General features: G+C 41.6%; 1 protein-coding gene across 5 annotated transcripts in view; it reads left to right on the top strand.

Moving 5' to 3' along the window:
- Window positions 1-22,282, top strand: part of DENND5A (DENN domain containing 5A) — a 109,125-nt gene extending 86,843 nt beyond the window's left edge. For all 5 annotated transcript variants that reach the window (XM_048855657.2, XM_048855655.2, XM_048855656.2 and 2 more), the window contains 9 exons: window positions 1,708-1,836; window positions 8,273-8,394; window positions 10,116-10,261; window positions 11,174-11,292; window positions 12,564-12,745; window positions 12,985-13,067; window positions 18,185-18,308; window positions 19,388-19,556; window positions 20,426-22,282. In XM_048855657.2, the coding sequence (XP_048711614.1) occupies window positions 1,708-1,836; window positions 8,273-8,394; window positions 10,116-10,261; window positions 11,174-11,292; window positions 12,564-12,745; window positions 12,985-13,067; window positions 18,185-18,308; window positions 19,388-19,556; window positions 20,426-20,609 (1,258 nt within the window). In that variant the 3' untranslated portion in view covers window positions 20,610-22,282. The remainder of the gene's footprint in view (window positions 1-1,707; window positions 1,837-8,272; window positions 8,395-10,115; window positions 10,262-11,173; window positions 11,293-12,563; window positions 12,746-12,984; window positions 13,068-18,184; window positions 18,309-19,387; window positions 19,557-20,425) is intronic.
- Window positions 22,283-25,369: the final 3,087 nt, after the last annotated feature.

Here is a 25,369-nt window from a genome sequence, read left to right as displayed (position 1 = left end):
GACGCTGGGAGGGGCGCTTACAGGGTTGGCTTCAGGGAGCTAAAATCAACAAAGGGGGTGGCTTTACATCAAGGAGTATTTCAGGCAGGACTTCACAGAGGGTTCCAATAAGAAATGGTGCACCTAAGTTATTGTCCTTATTGGAGCAAGAAGGTTAGCCTGGCCTCTGATTGATACATGGCTAGATTTACCTCGCTGCACCTTGACTGCAGTGTGATCTAGAAGAATGAGTCCCCTAGACAGGGGAGGGGGGGGAAGCAAATGAGTACAAAACAAATCTGGTCTATTTCTTGTTTTGACCCACTCCATCTATCTTTTACATCTTTGGCTGGCAGCAGACGGACTGCATGCCATCCACATCTCATGACTGCTCGGCAGAAGATGGTACAGCACGACTGCTAGCAGTCCGTATCGCCTGCCCGCTCACCATAAGACGGTTCAATAGGACTGACTGCAGGACTAAAGAGAATGACCTGGTCAAGTCACTCCAAATTTAGTCCCTGTGCCCATGTCTGCCCAGGCGCTCCTGATCGACCTCACAGAGGCGACCAGGAGCACCTCAGACATGACGATGACGGCTACCAGTCGTACTGTACCGTCTGCTGCCACAAGGCAAGGGGTTGCTGCTACTGTGTAGCAATGCCGTACCGCGTCTGCCAGCACCCAGGAGACATAGGGTGACGGTTACCTGAGCGGGCTCCATGCTTGCCATGGTATGGCGTCTGCACAGGTAACTCAGGAAAAAAGGCGCGAAATGATTGTCTGCCCTTGCTTTCACGGGGGGAGGGAGGGAACGGGAGGCTGACGATATGTACCCAGAACCACCCGCGACAATGTTTTAGCCCCATCAGGCATTGGGATCTCAACCCAGAATTCCAATGGGCAGCGGAGACTGCGGGAACTGTGGGATAGCTACCCACAGTGCAACGCTCCGGAAGTCGACGCTTGCCTCGGTACTGTGGAAGCGCTCCGCCGAGTTAATGCACTTAATGCACTTAGAGCATTTACTGTGGGGACACACACACTCGAATTTATAAAACCGATTTCTAAAAAACCGACTTCTATAAATTCGACCTTATTCCGTAGTGTAGACATACCCTCAGGTGCTACAAGTACTCCTTTTCTTTTTGCGAATACAGACTAACACGGCTGTTACTCTGAAACCTATTACAGGAGTGGTGTGCAGGAGGTCAGACTAGATGATCAAGAGGGGGGAGGGATAGCTCAGTGGTTTGAGCATTGGCCTGCTAAACCCAGGGTTGTGAGTTCAATCCCTGAGGGGGCCATTTAGGGATCTGGGCCAAAAATTGGGGATTGGTCTTGCTTTGAGCAGGGGGTTGGACTAGATGACCTCCTGAGGTCCATTCCAACCCTGATATTCTATGGTTCTTCTGACCTTAAAGTCTGAGTCTGTAAGGACAGGAGTGAGCCTTAAATCATTGTAAGGTAATGGGATGGTCTAGAATCCTGAAAATAGGCCACTGCAGTACAGATACTTCCCTTTCTGTCTTGCATTCCTCTTTAACCAGAGGACTTAGATAATCAATTATATTAATTTATGGCCCTCTCTTTTTTCCAGCAGTTGTCAAGATATGAAATATTGTAAGGCAAAATTCCTTCCCCAGCCCTGCTTGATGTGAAAAATCTGAAAGGATGATGTGGAGATACTATTAATCAACATCTGATTATCTTTGTTTTCCTTTTTAGGCATATCCAGAATATTGGTGAGATCAAAACAGACGTTGGCAAGGCGAGGGCCTGGGTTCGACTGTCCATGGAAAAGAAGTTACTCTCCAGACATTTAAAGCAGCTTCTTTCAGATCTTGAACTTACAAAGTAAGTCTACTTATCCTAAATAGAACTTTTAAAAATCAAACCTGTTTTATAATTGTTCAGCTTTAAAAACGCAAACTTGCCCAGACTCGAATCTGTTTAACAGTGCAGTCAGGAGTTACAGTGATGGAGCTAACAAGCCATTCATAGCACCAGACATGTTTGAGAGGAAGGAAGGTCTGTGGCTAAGGCCCTGGACAGGGACTCAGGAGAGCTGCATGCAGTTCTCAGCTCTGCTACAGACTTCCTGTGACCTTAGGCAGTCACTTAGGCCACGGTCTCCAAATGTAACTAGTGATTTTGGGTGCCCAACCTGAGACATCCTGAGTGGTTAAATCAATTGGGACTCAAGTGTGTGCTTCAGTTTAAGGTGCTTTGAATCAGGGCCTTTGTGCGTTGGGTCTTTGTACATCAGCCCTCACATGTGTAAAACTGGAATATTTCCTTTTTCCCCAAGGATTCTCGCTCTGTGTCTATACAGAGCCTGGCACAATGCAGCCTTGATCTTGACTAGGGACTCTAGGTGCTACCACAATACAAAAAAATAAATAACTTCAGGGCAAACTCTGAAGAGAGTTTCACCTTGTCCTCTAAAACTGCAGTCACAACGCTGTGTGCCCATGTTTTTCACATCCTAGTTATGCAGTTCTTCAGTATTAGCATGGGATTGAATAAACTGTTTGGACTCTGAAGGAAGATAGAAGTGGTGGGTGGAAATTGGTACTGTGGGTTACAGTACAGGTTTGTGCCTTGACACTACCTCTTTTCATAGAGAGCCAACGTGGCTGCCATAGTTAAGGGATGAGGGGGAAATAAAACACACAAACACACACACACATTAAAGGAGAAACTAAGTATAGTATTTAAGTATAACAAGCACCAGGATTTCATTAATCAGTATCACTTATTTAGAGAAAATGTGTGTAGGTAAGCCCTTGCAGTTGGGAGTCATGGTGCAATGCTAAGGACCAGAGCTGAATACATTAGTGCTTGATGTGTAGGCATGGCCTGATTCCCTGACATCAAAGTAATTTGTTAAACCTGGCAACATTTATCCATGTGGAACAAGTAACAGGATTTAAAAGAAGATGCTCAAAAGCACTTGCCTATGTGTTGCTTCTTAGTGAAACAGATACTAATTTTCTAGATGTAGCTCAAAATGAGAGAAACAAAAATACAAATATGTACTCAAAATGGAGAGTGACGTGCAGATGAACTGCTTACATATAGACAGGTTTCAGAGTAACAGCCGTGTTAGTCTGTATTCGCAAAAAGAAAAGGAGTACTTGTGGCACTTTAGAGACTAACCAATTTATTTGAGCATAAGCTTTCGTGAGCTACAGCTCACTTCATCGGATGCATACTGTGGAAACTGCAGAAGACATTATATACACAGAGACCATGAAACAATACCTCCTCCTACCCCATTCTCCTGCTGGTAATAGCTTATCTAAAGTGATCACTCTCCTTACAATGTGTATGATAATCAAGGTGGGCCATTTCCAGCACAAATCCAGGTTTTCTCACACCCCTCCCCCCCCCCCCTTTTTCCAAAAACCACACACACAAACTCACTCTCCTGCTGATAATAGTTCATCCAAAGTGACCACTCTCCCTACAATGTGCATGATAATCAAGGTGGGCCATTTCCAGCACAAATCCAGGTTTTCTCACCCCCCCCACACACAAACACAAACTCACTCTCCTGCTGGTAATAGCTCATCCAAACTGACCACTCTCCTTACAATGTGTATGATAATCAAGGTGGGCCATTTCCAGCATAAATCCAAGTTTAACCAGAACGTCGGGGGGAGGGGGAGGGGTAGGAAAAAACAAGGGGAAATAGGCTACCTTGCATAATGACTTAGCCACTCCCAGTCTCTATTTAAGCCTAAATTAATAGTATCCAATTTGCAAATGAATTCCAATTCAGCAGTTTCTCGCTGGAGTCTGGATTTGAAGTTTTTTTGTTTTAAGATAGCGACCTTCATGTCTGTGATTGCGTGACCAGAGAGATTGAAGTGTTCTCCGACTGGTTTATGAATGTTATAATTCTTGACCTCTGATTTGTGTCCATTTATTCTTTTACGTAGAGACTGTCCAGTTTGACCAATGTACATGGCAGAGGGGCATTGCTGGCACATGATGGCATATATCACATTGGTGGATGTGCAGGTGAACGAGCCTCTGATAGTGTGGCTGATGTTATTAGGCCCTGTGATGGTGTCCCCTGAATAGATATGTGGGCACAGTTGGCAACGGGCTTTGTTGCAAGGATAAGTTCCTGGGTTAGTGGTTCTGTTGTGTGGTATGTGGTTGTTGGTGAGTATTTGCTTCAGGTTGGAGGGCTGTCTGTAAACAAGGACTGGCCTGTCTCCTAAGATCTGTGAGAGTGATGGGTCATCCTTCAGGATAGGCTGTAGATCCTTGATGATGCGTTGGAGAGGTTTTAGTTGGGGGCTGAAGGTGATGGCTATTGGCATTCTGTTATTTTCTTTGTTGGGCCTGTCCTGTAGTAGGTGACTTCTGGGAACTCTTCTGGCTCTGTCAATCTGTTTCTTCACTTCAGCAGGTGGGTACTGTAGTTGTAAGAATGCTTGATAGAGATCTTGTAGGTGTTTGTCTCTGTCTGAGGGGTTGGAGCAAATGCAGTTGTATCATAGAGCTTGGCTGTAGACAATGGATCGTGTGGTGTGGTCTGGATGAAAGCTGGAGGCATGTAGGTAGGAATAGCAGTCAGTAGGTTTCCGGTATAAGGTGATATTTATGTGACCATCGCTTATTAGCACCGTAGTGTCCAGGAAGTAGCTCTCTTGTGTGGACTGGTCTAGGCTGAGGTTGATGATGGGATGGAAATTGTTGAAATCATGGTGGAATTCCTCAAGGGCTTCTTTTCCGTGGGTCCAGATGATGAAGATGTCATGAGTGTAGCGCAAGTAGAGTAGGGGCATTAGGGGACGAGAGCTGAGGAAGCGTTGTTCTAAGTCAGCCATAAAAATGTTGGCATAATGTGGGGCCATGCGGGTACCCATAGCAGTGCCACTGATTTGAAGGTATACATTGTCCCCAAATGTGAAATACTTATGGGTGAGGACAAAGTCACAAAATTCAGCCACCAGGTTAGCCGTGACATTATCGGGGATAGTGTTCCTGACGGCTTGTAGTCCATCTTTGTGTGGAATGTTGGTGTAGAGGGCTTCTACATCCATAATGGCCAGGATGGTGTTTTCAGGAAGATCCCCAATGGATTGTAGTTTCCTCAGGAAGTTAGTGGTGTCTCGAAGATAGCTGGGAGTGCTGGTAGCGTAGGGCCTGAGGAGGGAGTCTACATAGCCAGACAATCCTGCTGTCAGGGTGCCAATGCCTGAGATGATGGGGCGTCCAGGATTTCCAGGTTTATGGAACTTGGGTAGCAGATAGAATACCCCAGGTCAGGGATCCAGGGGTGTGTCTGTGCGGATTTATTCTTGTGCTTTTTCAGGGAGTTTCTTGAGCAAATGGTGTAGTTTCTTTTGGTAACCCTCAGTGGGATCAGAGGGTAATGGCTTGTAGAAAGTGGTGTTGGAGAGCTGCCTAGCAGCCTCTTGTTCTTATTCTGACCTATTCATGATGACAACAGCACCTCCTTTGTCAGCCTTTTTGATTATGATGTCAGAGTTGTTTCTGAGGCTGTGGATGACATTGTGTTCTGCACGGCTGAGGTTAGGGGGAAGTGATGCTGCTTTTCCACAATTATAACCATGCAATGTGTCTCATTCTCCAATGCATTTTCCAAGCAACTGCTGTAGTTAGCAAAATTAAGGGGATGGGTTTTGCCCTGTGTGACAGACATACTGAGACATATATTCAGTCTGGAAAAGGAACATAATGAGGACTGGGGGGAAAGCCCCTGGCTACATTTCCTTACTGTCCTTGTAATAATGACTGTACACTTCTGGCAATTTTTATCTGCTGCTTCTTAAGAAAAAGTGAGGCCTAGAAAATGGAAAAAGTCCTGGATCAGGAATTGGCCAGTTAGTTTTGTATCCGCCTAGTCACTATTCTTTATTGCAGTGGAAGGTTATGCAGAATGATTTAGATCTCTAAGGCCATTTTTTAAAATATGGAAGAAGCTTTATGTCCACATTAATCCAGAATGAAAAATCAGTCTAGATCATTGTAGTAATTTCTGCCAGTTCCAGGAAATTCTGTGGGATCAGTCTCTTCACAAACCAGAATTGTGGACAATGAAAGTAAGAGAATTCCAAAGACACTGGTGAGCCTAAATTTCAAATGTGCTTCTGGATGCTGATACCAGTATGTTCCCATTTTACATGACTAAAGGCTGAATTGTATATTCACATGCAGGAGCAGGAACTATTGAAGCACCTTACTTTTGAAAAAAGGGCTCAGAGTTGTAAATCTTGCGTGTTGAGATAACTTAGTGATTGGAATAATACAATACAGTGAAAGTGGCTAATGTAATAGCATATGAAAACTAAGAGGGAGTGAGAGCTGTGTTATACCAATACTTTTAAAGTGTCCATTCTGAGTAAATGAAGAATAAAAATGTTCAGAAGTTGGTTGAAACACCATCAGAAATTTTCAAAAGGTGAAATACAAACAGGCGAAGGTCCCCAACGACATTTAGCTTCTTGGATAGGCTGTCTAAACACACAATTCAAGTTATACAAGTGAAACATGGACTCATTGACCCATTAGGTGCTCAGAGGTCTACTGCTCGTGTGGCTCAGGGCTAGTTCAGTTGATTTAAAACTGTGGAGCTTTATTTCCAGTGAAACATTTTTCTGTGTGACATGTATTATTGGTTTGGTGGTTATATAAATGAGGATGTTGTATATGTTAGTTATTGATTTGTTTTGTAAATTTTTGGCCTGTGATCCACTTGACAGCTTTTCCTATGTACTCTCTGAGATTGATGCAGGTTGTCAGGAGGTCTGCCTAGAAGGAACAATCTGTCCATAATACACTTGGTTGCGATAGAAATTTTATACTGCTCTTACGTCTTTTCTGTTTAAATATTCTTATGTCCTTAATAAGAATGGGTTGAGCTGGTTTGATTTATCTTTGCATGCTCGTCTTTTGTGGATATTCATTAATGCTGATTTCTTTAGTTGTGATACTGCAGAAGAGAGAAGTTTTTTTGCTTAATTGCTCTTCATTTCTGGATGTCTCTTGTAATTCTGTATTGTGTAGTCATCCATAAAAATAATATTGTAATCAATAAATAGAAAGTGACCACGTCTGTTCTGTGGCTTTTTGGCTGCAGCTGCATCAACCTAACAAAAATAATGATTACCGCTATGTACTAGTGAATAATATCAGGCCAGGGTTTGTTCCAACTCGGATTTTGATTTGTAAAGATAGAGATTGTAAGTTCTCCTTTTGGGTCCTGTACAGTGTCCAAGCACAAGGTGGTGTTTAGCAAATAAATAATGCTGATCACTATACACAATTGCTTCCCTTTGTCTACATTTGATTCCTCTGTAGAGGGAATGGCTTCTCTAAACTACCAATCCTGGGATGCTCCAGGGACTACTTAAACAGTCCTGGGGACCTGTGTAAGGGTATATCTAAACTGGAGCTGGAAGGTATAATTTTCAGCTTGCAGAGACATTCCTGCGCTTGCTCTGATTGAGCTAGCATGTTAAAAATAGAAGTGTAGCTGCAGTGGCATGAATGGTGGGAGGGGCTAGCTGTCCCAAAAACATACCTAGGTCTTGAACAGGATTGTACTTGGGCAGCGAGCTCCTGGTGCCTCAGAAGCTACGCTTCTCTTTTTAGCATGTCCGCTCGATCAAATCTAGCGCACGCGTGTCTCCATGAGCTGGAAACTACACCTCCAGGTCACAGTACAGATGTAGCCTCAATTACAGCAGCCTCTCTGGGCCGCACCATAGCTGTCCAGAATCTCTGCAGTGCTGTGGCCCCATTGACAATGCTGCCTACTCAGGGAACAATCTTACAACTGTTATCTACTGGGCTTGCCCCAGCAGGATCCTCACCTAGCTGGGTATGGGGCTTTTCAGGCTACTTTACCTCACTCCAGTATTTTTACATAGCATAAATGGGCCAGAGCAAGCGTGAGGATCTTACCCCAAAAGGTAAAATCCCCTTCTGCATATACACAGTGAGATCTTTTATTCTAACGAACTGTATCCTAAATTAAGTTCAGAGGGTGTGGTGCTCTCTGAACTTTCTGCAGCTCTCTAAGCTGGCAAAAGGGGTTGAGAATAGCACAACAAACTGAATTGACACATTCCAGAACGAACAGACTTGCAGGATGCCTACGTGTCTTGGCTGATTTAAATGCTCTCAGCACCCATACTTCTTGTCATTTGTAATTGCTTGCATATTCTTCACAGTTCTACCTAATATAATAGAAAACATACGACTGAAAAGATCTTGTTACTGTCATAGCTTATTTTTGTTTTGTCAGAAAACTGTACAAGCGTTATGCCTTTCTCCGCTGTGATGACGAGAAAGAACAGTTCCTCTATCATCTCCTGTCATTTAATGCTGTCGATTACTTTTGCTTTACCAATGTTTTCACAACAATCTGTAAGTATCCGTTTTCCCTGCCATGCTGCTCTTCCCAGCTTTCAGTTGCTTCTCCTTATGCAACTTTCTAAGCTGTTTTGATATGTTCTTTCACAGAGCTGCATTAATTTCCTGTTCACATTCAGATATGTACAACTATGTCACTGTCATTTTTAATATAATTCCTGAGAGGTGGTAATACCTATCCTTCTATTGCTAAGGAGTTTGTGTTACTCTCAGTGTGTGAGCACTATGATCAATAGGAGTTGCCTGTGTGAAACATGAAACTAATAAAGCTATCAATGTTGCTTAATTCCCACTTTATAGTGTGAACTGAATATCGCTACCCTATAAATGAAGAATTTCAGAGCAACCTCATTTAGCCAAATCATTGGCTGAGGGACATAATTTGTTTGGTTTTAAATGAAAAATGTGTCAGTACAACAGAACTTACTGAGGAGAAATACTGTCCAACACTAAGTTCTTGTTTTGGATACTGCTAAGCTATCACTAATGCTGCAATTAACAATACATCGGGGGGTGGCGGGGGAATGAAAAGGAGAAGAGTTTTAACAGTTTTAAAGGTCATGGGCACCAAGCGTTTAAGAAAATCCAGTACCAAATGCTTTCTTGAGGCCACTGTCAGATGAGGTGATGTTGAGAGAGAAATATATTAATTGCTTCAGTTGAACAGCCTTCACAATAAGCCATTTATACATTACAAAACCACGTAAATTGCCAAAGAACACAGTGACCATTCACATAATTGAATTCTCTATAAAAGCAGTTTGGTAAATAGAGGCCATGCACTAGAGTTCTACACCATAATGTTAGGCAGTTGAGTAATACTTATATTTTTTCAGTGTTCTCGAGTCAGAGGAGCCATAACCCAGCTTCTCTGCTCATACGTGAAATGCTAAGAAAATAAGTGCTTGATGCCCAAACTCAATTTTTTTAAAAAACACTTTTATTAATAGTTTATTACTTGGTCCTTGAATTTTTTTTTTTTTACTTTTTACATTCAGATTAATGCAATATGTGGTACAGCCAGGTGCACAGTGCTATAGTACGTACTATCTAGAATTGGACAGCTACAGCGTTTATCATCTTAAAATGTAATAGCTTTGTTGCAGTAAATATTGGCAACAAACAAGCCTAACAAGTTGAAGTTTCAGTGTGTGATTGAGTATGTCGGTCCGAATTAAGGCACATGGCAAAGCCTGCTCTGAGTGCATGTGTGTTTATATAACAAAAATATAGGCACAGAGCTAGATAAAATAACTGGCTTTTAATCCCAGTTCTCCTACAGACTCCCTGCATAACCATCGGCAAGCCATTTAACCTGGGTGCCTTCGTTTTCCTAAATGTAAAATGGGGACGGTAACCATCTTAGTGATGTGATTTTTTAAGATCTCCAGATGAAAAAGGACTAAATTAATGCAAACACATTATTTAAAGTACATTTTTATTCTTTTTTATGGTGTTTGTCATCAACTCTACTTTTAATATACTGCAGCATTTATTTTAGCATCAGTTGCATATTCCTGATCACTCACTATGTACAAATATTTTTGTGTGCTTCTAAATTTGCCATTCAATTCTTTGGCATTTGATAACAGATTAAATTATTATTAAACATAAAGAGGAAAAGATAGTGTAACAGAAAAGGCGTAACTTACTATTTTACATGATTATTCTTTTTGGAGGGTATTCTTTAAGTGAGTTACTTCTTGTATTTGCAGTGATCCCATACCATATATTGATTGTTCCTAGCAAGAAACTTGGTGGCTCAATGTTCACTGCCAACCCTTGGATCTGTATCTCAGGAGAGTTGGGTGAAACAGGAGTCCTACAGATTCCCAGGAATATATTGGAGATGACATTTGAGGTTCGTATTATTGACACAAGGAAATATTTTGTTGGTAAAACATTCTTTGTTCAATTTAAATTCATATTTTTTGTAATGTTTCATCAGTGTTGTAGTCACAAATGTTATCTATGCCTGTACCCATCAAACTACACCTGTATTTAAGCAGTATGCAGAGAAGAATGATTGGTAAAATAAGCTTAAGTGAGGAGGGTGAGACTTCTGGCTTAATATTAATTTTGTCTAAGACTTTTACATCATCACCTCACCCTACATTGTGGCTGCTTTTTCATCTGTAGGGTAAGTTTTTTGGTGACTTGTCAGTTCTTTTTTTAGATTAGTTCTCTTTGTGTTTAGTGAGCAAACATTATTTCCTCTAAATATCAAGGTACCTAATATCCTGTCTAATTTTAGTACCAAACATTTCTAAAATGTTGTGGAGGTTGCAGGTTCCCACGGTATTGTAAACGGGGGAGGAAAGCTTACCTTTTCCAGATCCTGCCACTAAGCAAAAGGAAAGAGCTTTAAGACAGACATATGAGTTTCTTGTTCTTTTTTTTCATGGTAGACTCCACAGTGTATAGGTGTTAATAGTGCATTATTCTTTGATATTGTTATTTTTAGTGCAGTAGTACCTAGGCATCCCAACAGAGATTGCTGTACACTTGTAGTAAATGCTATACAAACACATATTAATTGACAGTCCCTGCCCAAAGATCTTATGGTCCAAATAGACAAGACAGAGGAGAACCAGAGGCATGGAGAGTTAAAGGGATTTGCCCAGGGTCACATAGCAGGTCAGTGGCAGAGCAGGGATTAGAACTCAGGTTTCCCAACTCCTCTCCCAGCACCCTCTCCCCCTGGACTACACTGCTTCAGCCAATGTCAATTTCTCTTTGTTTCAACATAACAGATAACTTGTTTAATTTGCAGTGCCAGAACCTGGGAAAACTCACCACAGTACAAATAGGACATGATAATTCAGGGCTGTACGCCAAGTGGCTAGTGGAATATGTTATGGTCAGAAACGAAATAACAGGGCATACTTACAAGTAAGTATCATCCTGGCATTTTAAATTGGGTAAGTAGAATTTTTGCAGGGAGTTAGCATAACAGACCTGGCTGTTCATCAGTGCTCCTCTTCTCAGACTGCATCTTCAGATGCTGATGCCCAAGGGGTTGGAGGGTCACTGGATTTCTGGTATTGAGCAGGATTAAGATTTTTTGGAAAATAAACTGAGTTTCATTTACAGATGGTTCATATTTAGCTACCCAAACAAATAAACCAGGTGCAGACATAGAGGGAGGGGGGGTAAGCATCTCAAAAGGAAACTGCCTTGAGACCAAATAAATAGCCAGTTAGAACTTGCTGCTTATCAAGTACAGATAATGTGCACCAATACATGCACAGATCTGAAAAGCTCTATGAAATTATCAGAGGAACTCTGATTTTTGGGGACATGTCAGAATGAAAGTGGGTGAGGGCTGCGTGAGAAGGGTAAGAGGAGTTTGATAATTCTTACTGCAGATATGATGTATGTTGTTTGCAGTGTGATTTGGTGCCTATCTCTTGCTTATATAAGCTATGACAGCCTTCTGTCAGTGAGAAGACAGCTGTAAATCCTTTCAGTTCACAATATCAGCTTGTTTGTCATGAAGCAAAGGGATAGGATTCTGTTTTTGGATACTGGTTTGCTTTCCTAATTGAGCTTGTTCGATTTGAGCCAACTTGGCTTCCTGGTGTCTGGGCTACCAAATATCTGTATTTCAGTGGATTGGTCAGTGATTTGGAAACTGTGGCATACAGAGTTGTTTGTAGGTGTGAAAGTATTCATAGATGCTTCAAAGAAGCCATGTGACCATGTAAGAGCTTAAATGTTTAACATGTCAGGTTAAATAAGCAATTTTGAGCAGCGAACCAATGTGCTAACTTCTTTTTGACTATCGCATACAAATTTAACAGAGGTGCTTCCAATGTTGGAAGTTAAAAGTATCACCTGATTGCTACCATGCTGATATGGGGGGGAGGGGGAGAAGGGAGAAATCCTCCCAAACCAAATATCCTGTGTATGGAGCAGAAGACAGGAAGGCTGCTACTTGTTTTACTTCGTGTATCTGCATCATCTATTACCCTGTACAGCACAAATCTGGAATAAGACTATTTAACTTATGTTCCCTCTGCTGGCTAAAAGAGCCAAAAATAAATAGAATTGATTTGTTTGCCACTGTGTCAGTAAGAAAGTAAAATAATTTTTGAAGTCAGTCAGGATATCCAGAAGCCAGAATATTTGCAGTCCCCAATTCTAAGCCTTTATGTCTTTAGGTTTCCATGTGGGAGGTGGCTTGGAAAGGGGATGGATGACGGCAGTTTAGAGAGGATCCTGGTGGGAGAGTTACTAACTTCACATACCGAGGCAGATGAAAGGCAGTGCAGGACCCCACCACTGCAGCAGTCACCAAGTATGATCAGAAGATTTGTCACGATATCGCCAAATAACAAACCAAGTAAGTCATGAGGGACATGCTCCATTGTTTGAAATTATCTGTTGCCAGTAAAGGCCCCTCCCAAAAATATATCTATTGCATTATTTTTGTGCCTTCCGTGTCCTCTTCTAATAATGATAATATTAGATAATAGATAATGACTGTGCTGGTTTCTCTCACCCTGCCCTAGAAGCCCTGGTCTGCAGGTACCACCTCAAACCTTTATGAAGTAAATGAAAATGGTTTCTTATTTTTCACAGAGTTAAACACAGGTCAGATACAGGAAGCTATTGGTGAAGCAGTGAATGGCATTGTCAAACATTTCCACAAACCGGAAAAGGAGGTGAGAATTTCTTTTGCTAGCTACTCCTTTGTTATTTTTCTGATGCTTCTGAGTCTACAACCTGGAGTCTACAACACCTCCAAGTATATCACTTTTGCTGCTAACTGTACTACTGTATGTTCTTGGTCCATGGCCATCATCCTGGTAGCTGAACCCACAGTAAGGGCCAGATTCTGTCTAGGATTCATCTGTTTGGCACTCAAGTGTCCTATATGTTTTTTTTAATGTGGTTGCATAAATCTTTTCATGTTTTAGTGATTCACTGTGAGACAAAAGCCAAGCATTTGATAAAGAGCCCCTATAAATGAGCCGTCAGTTGATTTATATTTTCCAAAACTGGGGGTGGCTTAATAGTTCTCACTTGTACAGTTTGGAGCATGCAGATAGGCATGTCAGCAGCACAGAATACTACACTTGTCTGACTCGTGCTTTAGCTGTTATGTCTTCCCATCCCCTTCCGTCTCCTAGAGATAAGAAATGTATGAGTATGTTCCCCCTTTCTTTGCATCCCCACTTACTATGGGAATTATTAGAAGGTAGCTGAGTATCTTAACATCCCTTTTGACCTCACTCTTCTCATAGAAAGCTGCATGTTGGGATATACTCAAGTGTGTTTTTCAGCTGTCTCTTTCATTTATCCTGTGATGGCCTTACAAGAGCAGCATGTGCTTTTGTGTCCATGAGACTTTTATTGTGATACTGAGAGCAGGGCATCTGCTTCCTATATAGCTTGCTCTGAAGGAAGCAGCATGTTTGCTTACTGGTTGCACTATCGGTTATTCTATTATGCCGACCCCGGCATTCCTTGCTTTGACTGCCTACAGCATGGGAAGTGTTGGGCAACTGAGCTGCTTTGTCATGGTAAGACCCACAGCTCTGTTGCAGCGGTATCTCAGCCTGCCTGCAGCTTTGGGGCAGGACCACACCTGCCCATCACTGGCAGCAGGGGCATGCCCCAACCTGCTGAAGTTCCTCCATTTTTTTTCTCCACAAGGGTCAGTGACTCAGCCAGCCCGTCCTGCCTGCAGAGCTTTTCTGAGGGGAAATTCCAGTTTTTATTCCAAAACCTGTAGACTATATTTCAGCTTAATAATGTGTCTAACTCCCAGCTGTGCCCCAGGGCTGTGTTTGATTTTTAAGGAGATTGTCCCTTTAGCTCTGCTTTCCGTTCTGAGGCATTTGCAGTGACAGGTGCCGCCAGGGAGTGAGCAAAGCCAGAGACAAAAGGAAGGGTCTGTGTCTCCTGCTCCCGCCTTAGCAAGTGTCTCACTGGGGAGCTCAACCAGCTCCATCTCACTGCCCCATCTGGGTGGGGTCACCTCATAATTTCCCCTCCCCTGCTGCTGCCCCTCCCCGTAGCAGGAGAGAAGACAAGAAGGATTGAAGAGGCTGGCTGTGCTGGACCAGATGCAGCCCAGGCCGGGCAGGGTTATCTCAGCACCCCCCTTCCCCTGGCAGGAAAGGAGCCAAGCAGGACCAGAAAACAACTGGTTCTGAGGCAGGCACCCTTCCTCCTCCATCTCCACGAGGGAAGTGAAGTCAAGGACAGCGTGCCAGGTGGAAGATCACATCTAAATTTCTGTAGCCTGCAGAGCTAAGCAGCCGCTGCTTCCCCACGGGTCAGAGGTGCAAGGCATTGGATGCAGCTTGGATGCAGCCAGTGCCAAAGAGTGCTGTGAGAGACTTTTAGGCCCAGCCTTGTCCTGCTGCTGCCACCTCTATAACAGTCCTTCTTTCCACCCACCCAGGATCCCTACTCACAATCCAGGCCGAGACCTCCCAGGGAAGTACAGGCCAAAATGCCCCATGTGAATCCCATGCAGTAGAGAGAGGGGCTTCCTCACTATACAGGTCCTTCACAGGCAGTCAAGTCCAGGCCAGCTTGGTCACAGCCCCCTCCTTTGGGTATGAAAACTCCGCTGGCATCAAACCAACAAAAAATAAACAAATCTGAACTGTCATCTGACACCCTAATAGCCCGTGCACACATTCACAAGCAATACTAACGTGGGTGGACAGTATTGCAGGTATAATCCCTTTCAACTAGAAATCACATGGCCTAAGAGCTTTTTCCTGAAAAGCGTGGGATTCACACGTGTTTCATGCATAAATATATCGGGCTTTGATCTTTGGGATCATATACTTAGACAGTTCAGTCCCAAGCTAGTTTAGTGATAAAATGGGAAACTTTATGGAAAACTGGAGCTATTCAGAGGCATTGGAGAAGTGAATCCTGATTCATTCCAGGCACTATAGAGAGGAATAGAAGTCCTATGGAAAGATGAACTTCTTCAAGAAATACAAAAGGAGAAAATACTTCTTTGCAAGTGGTAGCTAGAGCAAGTGCAAGATCATTATCTGTCATCTGTTGCCTCAGGGCTATCTGCATGTCTCCCAGACAGCTCTATCTGGAGTTGAACCCTTGGTTGGTGTCAAGATCTCAGTTTGGAAGCAAAAAGGCTTCTAACAGCTTTGAGCAAATGAGATCACTGAACATTGTCCAGAGAAGGTATCTTCTGGAGCTGTGCAAGAATTTCAAGAACAGCTTTGTCCCAATCCCAGTGTCGGCAACCCATGGAAAGGCCCCTGTGTGAATGAAATCACCCAGGATCTACTTCAGCTCAGAGCATTGCAGCCTGCTCCCCATGCTATTTCTAGCCTGAGACAAGCAGAGCATGGCTTTAATCATTACCGTTGGTCTTACATGTGCTCTCAGGGTTTCTGTCCAGGACCAAGGCAGCAATAATTTTGGCTTTAGATAAGAAAATTCACTTATTTTCCCAGACAATTTTTCTGACCAAGGTCCTGTACGGAGAGAAAGCTGAAGCAAAAAGACCGAGCGGTACAGGTACCAGAAAGAGCGAGCGCAGCATTCACCAACTGGAATACTGTGATTCAATTGACATCTCAGAGCACTGCTCCTCCATGCTTAACAGACTTGTTCTGGTCACGACAGTCAATCTGTCTGATAAGGCTTTTATAACAACTGGGAAGAATGTGATCAGCCCCATCCCAGACTGAAATTCTCCTGTCCTGGATGAAACAAAGTTTCCAATCTCTATGTGCATTGCCCACCAACGGGGGAGGTGAATATCTAAAGTTATGTGGCAGAAGTTGGATTAGAAAAGTGTTGACTGCACCCAGAAATATGTCATCCTAAATCAGTTTGGTGGACTTGTGATTGACTTCTTTGTATCTTGAAACAGTAAATAAAGTGCCTCATGGCCTCCCTGGGTCAAGACCCATGATACGAGGTGGTGAATGACGTCTTGTAAAGCTGGGCAAGATCCCACCTGTGTCTTTGCTCCGTTTCCACTGCTTCCCAGGCCAATACAAAAGATAGCAATGAAAGAGTGGCAGTGATACTGTATTTTCTTCCTGGCTGAAGAGACCATGACTCTTAGGCTTGATTTAATCTAGCATTGGATCTTCAGGTGTCTCTGTCTCACTGAAGAATTCTGCTATTGCAAAGCCAATCCTACATCTGGGTCTAGACCAATTTAAAGTCAATACTTGGATGAAATGATTATTGCTCTCATAGACCCCAAAAGTGAAATCAACAAATAGAATTTATTTTTCTGGCTGGTTTAAAGTCTGTAGTTCAACTACAAAGTTAAACCAGTAAAGCATAGCCTTGAATTCCCCCAGGGAGGCTTTTATTAGGTGTGGTAATGTCCAAGCAAAAGGTCAAATGTCTGTAGTACAACATTTTCGGCAGGTTCAAGAAAAAGAAAGTTTTGTACAAATCCCTACATTAAATGCTTTCTTAGTGCATCAATCTTACTTCAACCCTGCAGGGTCAGAGAGAGTGACCTCGGAACCTCATGCTGCTCCTTGCAGCACTATCTAGATTGAATCCCTGCTGGAGGTGGTGTACTTCCTGGTCATTAGAATAGTCTATTGATGGCTGCTGTCCCCAATCAGATTAGATTTTTTTTTTTTTAATTTGAAATTGTGAGCTTTTCTGAGACCAGTATTGCACTTACAATTCAGACAGTCCTCACCACTGTGATAGCATTAATTCCCTAAGTAAATTCAAGAAATATTCTGCCTTTGGTTAAGCATCTAAGTCTATTCCTTAGGAGCACTGACAAGCTAAGAGCAGTAGCTATGTCTCCCGTATTAAGATTTGCTAGCTGGCCATTTGTCCACCAAATTCTTCATATTGATCATCCAATCTTGGCCAATTTAATTTCCTTTCTTTTTGCAGAAGTCGTCTCAACACCTTAGTGCCCAAGGGCAGATGCAGGAGATAATTTATGTATAACCTACCTCGTTTTGGGTGTCCATATTTAAACGGTATCCTGCTTCCCACACTGCAAGCATGCTGCGATGCAAATCCCATTGTAATGGGTCTGTGGACCATTTCACACAGAAGAATAGGAAAATTTATTTGTGCTTGCCTGGAAATTTCCTTTCTTTGAAAAGTAAGATCCACAGATCCACCCACCCTGGAGACAAATGGTTCATCCAGAATAGAGATGGAAAATTGGTATCCAAAGATTTGAGTTTGTTGTCATTAGATAGACCTTGATCTGCAGTTGGAGGAGAAATTGTGCTTTTTACTCAAACTATATTCAACACAATCTGTAATGTAGGAAAGTAGATTTGAATTATCCTGGCTGTGGAAGTTATCTCAACTAGTGAGCTTCAGGAGACAAGGCATACCACTGCTGCCAGTGACTGACCACTCTGGTTTGGCTTCCAGTGTGCAAGCAAGCTGGGCTACTCATTGAAATGAAGAAAGAAAATTCTCAGATTAGCACAGATAGCTTTTGTTATATAGGGGTCACTAACAGCTCCCACTATAATAAAGAATTGGATTTTCACAGCCTAAACATTATAGGCCCTGGCCACCCTGAAGACTTCCTTCTTGAGCCTCATTTTGATGGGTGTCAATGTGACGGTGTTAGAAGTCAGCAGGAGCTACTGGATTCTCATGACGTTTGGAAATCAAACTACATTTTTTGGTGCCTATGTATGGGTCTAGGAGCCTAACTTTAGGCACCCATTTTCAAAAATGTTGGCCATAATAACACACATCATTTACTTTTCTATATAGAAACTGGAAAACTAAAAAGAGAATGTTTTTGTTTGTTTCCATATGTCCTTGGCAGAGAGGTAGTCTCACTCTGTTGCTGTGTGGAGAAAGTGGACTCGTTTCAGCTCTTGAGCAGGTGTTTCAGCATGGATTTAAATCACCCAGGCTCTTCAAAAATGTCTTTATTTGGGACTTTCTAGGTAAGTGTGAGGAAACCATACAGCCAGTGTGTTGCTGTAAAGTACATATATCTGCCTTCTGTAGTGTCATCACCACTTTTGTATGCCAGATTCTCAGCTGGTGTGAATCGCGTACTTCCATTAAATTCACTGGAGCTCTGCCGATTTATACCAGCTAAGGAGCTGATGCAATGCAGTAAGTGTTACATTCTCTTTTCACTTTCAGGGAAGAAGAATCTGTGTTCTATGGATATTAACACTGGCATTCTCATATATCAAATGTATTGCACTTCAATATTCTGGGGGGTAGGGCGGAGGTGGCAGCATTAAGCATTTTGAATATTTCTTAATGAAATGGTGTTAGAATGAGTTGGTAATGAGGAGGAGGAGTTTAATGTAGTTGGAAGCTTGGGTCTGGTAGCCGTATGTTATTTTTAATAGAGCAGATATTGTGAAAGATAGTGTGAAAGATATAATGCAAAGCAAAGTTCTGCTGAGCCTTCTTAATACAAACACTAGAAACTACACACGATATCTGTACTCTCAAATTCGTAGTCTTTTAAAAAGTGAGTCACTTAAATAGCACTTCATAGTTCTGTTGAGGTATTTACATAGCCCTCATCACCAAACTATCTGATTGCCTCACAGTCTTTAATAGATGTTAATCTTCTCTCCACTCCTATGAGGTAGGAAAGTATTATCCCCATTTTACAGATGGGGAACTGAGGCCTAGGGTAGAATAAATAATTTATCCAAAATCACACAGGAGGCCTATGGCTGAAATGGAAATTGAACCCAGGTATCTTGAGTCCTAATCCAGTGCCCCATCTACGAGACCATTCTTATACCTACTTACATAGAGGCTGTCAGCTGAGGGTCTTAAATTGCTTTACAAATGTTCATGTAATTTTAGCACACACATTTGTTGTAGCTGTTATACTGAAGTATATTGAAGTTAAGTTTACTGTCTCTCAGCAATAGAACCCAGTAGGGCTGCCTCCCTGATCTCCATTCTCACCACTATTGCATAGCATATTTATGGATATTGGCATTTTCATTGATCAAACTCCACCATCACCTATCTTTCCCTTTCTTTCAAGAAAAAGCACAAACCTATTATGAGACCCTTGATCAGAACGAGATAGTCCCAGAGGAGAACTGGCAGACTAGAGCCAGGAGTTTTTGTCGCTTTGTCACTGCTATCAACAACACTCCTAGAAACATTGGGAAGGATGGCAAGTTTCAGATGCTGGTGTGCCTTGGAGCCAGGTATAGGGGAACATTTTGAATCATATACATAAGGTTTGAAGGGGATGAGATGAGGTCACAAGGCTGCTTGTGCTGTGAAGATGGACTAATGTTTTGCAAAGTTCTTTGAGATTTTCAGATAGAAGGTGGTGTTTAATAAAACTGGACACTCACATACAACAGAATCTCAATTAGCCTCGAGTCTCAGGAGCACCCAAAATTGGAAAGATCTGAGATTTTGGAAAATTGGTACAATGTGAAAAACCAAAACAATGAGCAGCAAGCCAGGAGAACAGGGTGGGAGCTCGGTTGGCTCTGCCTAAGCGTAGTGGACTGCCTAGCAGAGGACTGCTCCCCTTTCCTACACAGCCAACCAGGAGAGTGGGCATGCGGGGGGGTGTTGTGGGGAAGCTGAGATTGAACAGCCAGTTAGGGCTCCTTGATCATCTGCCTCAGCTCAGGTGAGAACAGCAACTCCCTCTCCTCTTCCCACTGGAACCATTGTGGGGAGGGAGGTGTAGGATCCAGCCCTATGCCAACTTGGGAATCCCCAGCAGCTGACTTGTGAGTGGGTTCTGCTTCCTTGCACTGTCTGTGTGGTGCAAAAGAGGAGCTGCTGAGAGAATCTGTCCATAGGTATTGTGGCTTCTTACCCTTGAAATAACGTGCTTGACCTTCGGGCTGAGAAGGTTGGACACTTCTGCCCTAGATTATAGTTCTCTCTACTTATAAAGTTGTCATGTATCACTACAGTATTATTCCTCCTTCCCCAGTTTATCTGGAGAAAGTGGTACATTTCTTTAAAAGATTGAAAATATAATTTCATTAAAAGTGAGTTGTTAACTTGGTTTTTGTTTTTGTTTTCAAATTCTGAAATGTGACTTTCTCAGAGACCACCTCTTACACCATTGGATTGCCTTGCTTGCAGACTGTCCAATCACAGCACAGATGTACGAGGATATAGCATTGATTAAGGATCATACCCTTGTTAATTCCTTGATTCGAGTGTTGCAGACCTTGCAGGAGTTCAACATTACACTGGAGGCTTCCCTCGTCAAAGGAATAGACATCTGATGTGTCTCACCGCAGACACTAAAAAAAAGCAACAAGGAACAAATCTTAGTATGCAAAGGTTCTTTCTGCTAATACGTTGTATTGTGAACTTGTTCATGGCCACAAAACACAACTTTGACTTTTCTTGAAGGAATCTCAAAAAATAGTGCAGAAAAATGGACAGAAGCTGTAAACTCAATGTTAAAAGGGAAAAAAAGGAGGATTTTTGGTATAAATCTATTTTAGAGTTTATTTGCTGATTTGCTTTTTACACACTTTCATGTGAAAGAGAGAGAGATGACTATTTGTGCAGCTTATTTTAAAGCTGCAGTATTTCCTTGCCATAGATAACGTGCAGTGAGCCTTTCAGCATTCTCTGAATTTGTCTTCAGATTTGCTGTATGTTGTAAGCCCTAATGTACACCCTCCATTTCTGCTAAGAAGGTCATTCTAGAGTTTTTAAACTAATATTTTGTATATTAACATTATTACCAATGTTTCATTTTTCTTTAAACTAAATTGGGTCACTGCTGTGCTGCAAGGAAAACGACAAATTCTGGTGTGAGCTTTTTTTAATAGCCTCAGAGCACTGATTTGTCAGCAAATCACTTTTCTTTATTTTTGTTGTCAGTATTACTTTTAGTGGGTTCCAGGAGACAGAACCATGCAAATGGACAGAGATGAAAGTAATATTTTTCATATTGGTACATAATTGCACAGAAGAAATTGTAAGCGTGTTGTATTTTTAACTGATATTTTTATTTATTTAACCTATCGTGTTTTTGTAAGATTTTGTTTTTTAAAAAACCGTATACATATACAGTATAACTGGCTATATTATGTTTGCAATTCAAAATTCACAGTTCAGTCCACTTAAATAAAAAGCCTGGATAAGAGTGTATCTGCTAGCAAAAATGGTGTGTGCACCAGCCTTTCAAATTAGAATTTATCTTGGTGTGGAACACCCTTAAATTGTTAACAGCTAAAGAAATAATTCCTAACCCCATGTGCTTTGATTTATATTCTAATGCAAAGGGGACAGTAGCTAAGTAGAGGTCAGTGCCACGGTGAAGTAATGATGCCACTCATAAACCTAGTTCCATGTTTCTATTTCAAATAACTTTCTGTGGTGATCTCACCTGACAAGCATAGACTGCACATAGGATTTACTGTTGCAATACCAAGCTCTCTTATGTGCTAACTTTGCAAGCTGCTGGATTCTGGGATGCTTGTGTATTTTAAGTAAAAAGGCTTTAGCCCACATTCATAAATTATAACTTTCAGACTGCTTGGATTTTGTTGAAATACAGATCTTGGGATTTGGTGAGTGCATAGAGGCAGCTCTGTTCTTTTTAATTCTCTGATAAAATCCCTTTGAAATGCAGACCTGATTTGAGAGAGAAACCTGGTCAGCATAATGAATTGCTGTTCAGTACTTCTGGGCTCTGTAATTAAGTGGTCTCCACTGTATGAACTTCCCGGCAATATCTCCCTTACTATAAAGAACAGAAGGTTGTTCTTGGTTGTCAATCCGTTGAATATTGTGGCACCTTTTCTTTATTCTCTTCGTTTTAGTGACATCTTGTGATAGCTTTATTTCCGTAATTTAAAGGTATAGCACATGTATTAAATTTTTGACTATTTTTACTTTTGTCCTATTTATTTCATTATTAAATGGAGAAGTTTCTTTGTCACTCTTATATTTTCTTTTATCCGCACGAGGTCCTGCCTTCAATGCCTATTAGCGTTGGAAAAATGAGTGGGCAGTGTCCAGACCACACGCACATTCTCTTCACACTGGATCGATGAATGTACTTTCACAGTTTGGAGTTCACATCATTGTTCATGGAACGATTTTTCCCTGTTAATTTTGGAAGGTAAAGGGTTAGAATGCGGTGTATATGTGCTTAAAGAATAACTTATTCAACCTGAACGATGTAACAGAGAGAAGCCTTCTAGACTCACCACTAAACCCCAGATTTAATCAAACATCTTACTATTTTTCATTCAACACTCCAGACTGCAGTAGGCTTGTATATTTTACAATACAGTGGGTACGTGTATATTAGGAAAAGAGATTAGGGTTAATTAACGTGTTTTAGCTGACCCTGACCTAACTTCAAACTCTTCTCTCATATAGATGAAGGGTAATGCTGTTTACCTTGATTTAGTTGGCCAAAGTAGACCCCAGGCAGAAAAGTATTAGGTCAGAGTTAGCCAAAATGTGTTAGCTAACCTCAACTTCTTTTCCTGACATAGAGTTAGACATTATGGCAAACGAGTGTGGTTTGGTGGCTTGTTTGTTTTTTACTTCATTGTTCATGGTAAATGGTTTGAGATGCTCACTTGCAGGATGCAAGGACACAAGTGAAGTATCTCTGACCCCTGAGTGGCGGTTGCTTTGGATAACACATCAGGCAGATAAAATTGTTTTTCTTTAGATCATGTTACTTCCTAGTGAGCTAGTCACTGTTCAAACATGGAGGGAAATGGCAGAGCATAATCTAAATCATGTTTTTTCACCTACAGTACTATGTCATGATGGGCCATTCCTGTCCCCTTTCACAGTCAATGAGCTCCATCTGGGTCCCATTGAAATCCAAGGCAGTTTTTCCGTGGACTTCAGTGGAATAAATCCTTACAGGCCTGGAAGGGCTGTAAGAGGTTTCAAGTGCAGCTGAACCAGTGTGGGCACAGAGGGAATGGTGGAGGACTGTGTTATGCATCTTAGCTCTGTGGCAGTCTTTGTAAGCAAGCCAACACACGAGGGATTAAGGAGTAGAGTTTGGCTACGAGGCTACAACGGCAGTTCCCTTGGTCAAAGCCTACTGGTAAGGGCCACAATACTGAACCCTAAGGCTGCAGTAGCAACCATGCTCATTTCAACTCTTGTCTTGTAGTTCCTGTTTCACACAATCTGCTTGCTTGAACTATATAGATCAGGAGTCAGCACAAAGGAAGCAGGTTTGGGCCCAAAGTTAGCCGCTTCCATAGCAGTCACTTCTGATTGGCAGAATCAAATGAAACAGTTCCATGCAACTTCCTTCCATGAGTCACCTCTGCTAACGTTGTAGGGAAAGAATCATGGTCACTGAATCAGAGTATTCCATATGACAATAGCAGGTGTGACCTGTTATGCCACTAGATAGAATTTGGTAAAATAATTCTGCCTTTTCAAAGATGCTGTTCCAGAATGAGAGATGTACTGATTTATTACAGCTACTGGGACGAATGCTGGTTGCCAATCTGAGCACTGATTGGGTAATGCTGTTACTATACACATTTACTGTAGGCTTTGAAAAATTTATGGCCAAAAATGTGCCAGTTATATTAAACTGAAGTTAAAAATGCTGTTTTCATGTTAGTACCTTCTTTGAGATGTGAGAGAAAACAATGGACAAAAATATCACCTCTTAAATTTCCTTTATGTATTAATCCTAGCATATTCAATACTATGAGACTGGTACACACTCACAGCAAATAGCCACGGCTGTTTTTGTTGTTTCACATTTAATGTAATACTTTGAAGGTAATGGTTTGTTTTAAATTGTTGGATTTAAAATTAATATATACAGGGAAATTAATCTTTCTATTATGTTCTGTAGCTGAAAGCATATTGTTCATGAACTGAAAACCATTCTTCTACCATTTCCATTGTGAAGAGTATTTTTAAATTTTAAGAATTGTATATCTGGGACCTAATAGTTAAAAGCTCCATATATTTTGGTGTGGTATTTGAATTTATGCCTATATAAAGGCTTTGCTTCTGCAGTGAAGCTTTCAGCAAGAGTAAACTGTCATTCTGTATAGTGACAAAAGATTTTTGTCACAATAGTGCAAGATACTGTAGGAGACTTGAAAATACTTGAAGTTATTGTACATGTACTTCTCATCTTTGTAGATCTTTTCCTTTTATATCTAGAGACTGGCTGTCACTCCAATTAAGATGCAGCATCAATTACAGTAAATTATATATTTTAATATGCGGAGAATTTACTGGCATTTTTTTAAGAGTGTGCATTGAAGTTTACATTATGATGTCTGAGAGCAGGTAACCCAGGTACTGTACTCCTTTTTTGTAACCCTTAGGTCAGTCAAGCATTACTGTAACTTGGAAATATGAAATAGTTTTGCAGATGTAGCTTATTTGCTGAATTGCAATAAAACTACCTTCTAACATGAGGAACAGCATTAATTTAGTGTGCCATTTTTGGCAGCTTCTTTATTCCAATCAGGCTAATTATCGTCCCCTTTGTGTCCCAAAAACAAGTACGTATCGCTCCATTTTTCATGTCTCAAAGATAGAAGGCCACTGTTTCAACTTCGGATGGAATTGGTTAGAAGCATTAATTTCATTATGTTACGTGTACACTGTAAGGACTTAAACTATTGAAAATACCAAAATTAACGTGTGTAAATGATGACATGTTTCCACACCTGCTTTCTTAGTGTTTTGAAAAAAAGTTGTTTCCCTTTTAAGCTTTTCGCTGTAGCAATCAAGCCTGAAAAGTATGTTGTAATGTGCTATCATGTTTGTCACTCACTAGCAAAATATTTACTAGAGATGGGCCTGAAGTTCAGAGTTCTGATCCAGTTCTGATCTTCCTCTGTGTTTGAGGATATTTTGAATCTGGAGGTTTGATTCGGCCCTGTCTCTAATATTCACCTAGTTTCCCTTCCCTTTCCTTCCCCCATATGACCCCTAGTTCTTCTTTCCTGCGTCGGGCCTTCAGTTCAAGCCCTTCAGGAGCTTCTGCTGCTTACTGTTGGAATTATAGCAT

This window comes from Caretta caretta, chromosome 6, assembly GCF_965140235.1.
Source record: "Caretta caretta isolate rCarCar2 chromosome 6, rCarCar1.hap1, whole genome shotgun sequence".
In the NCBI taxonomy this organism is placed as follows: domain Eukaryota; kingdom Metazoa; phylum Chordata; order Testudines; family Cheloniidae; genus Caretta; species Caretta caretta.
The sequence above is the reverse complement of the archived record's forward strand: the minus strand, read 5'-3'. Positions and strand labels throughout refer to the sequence as shown.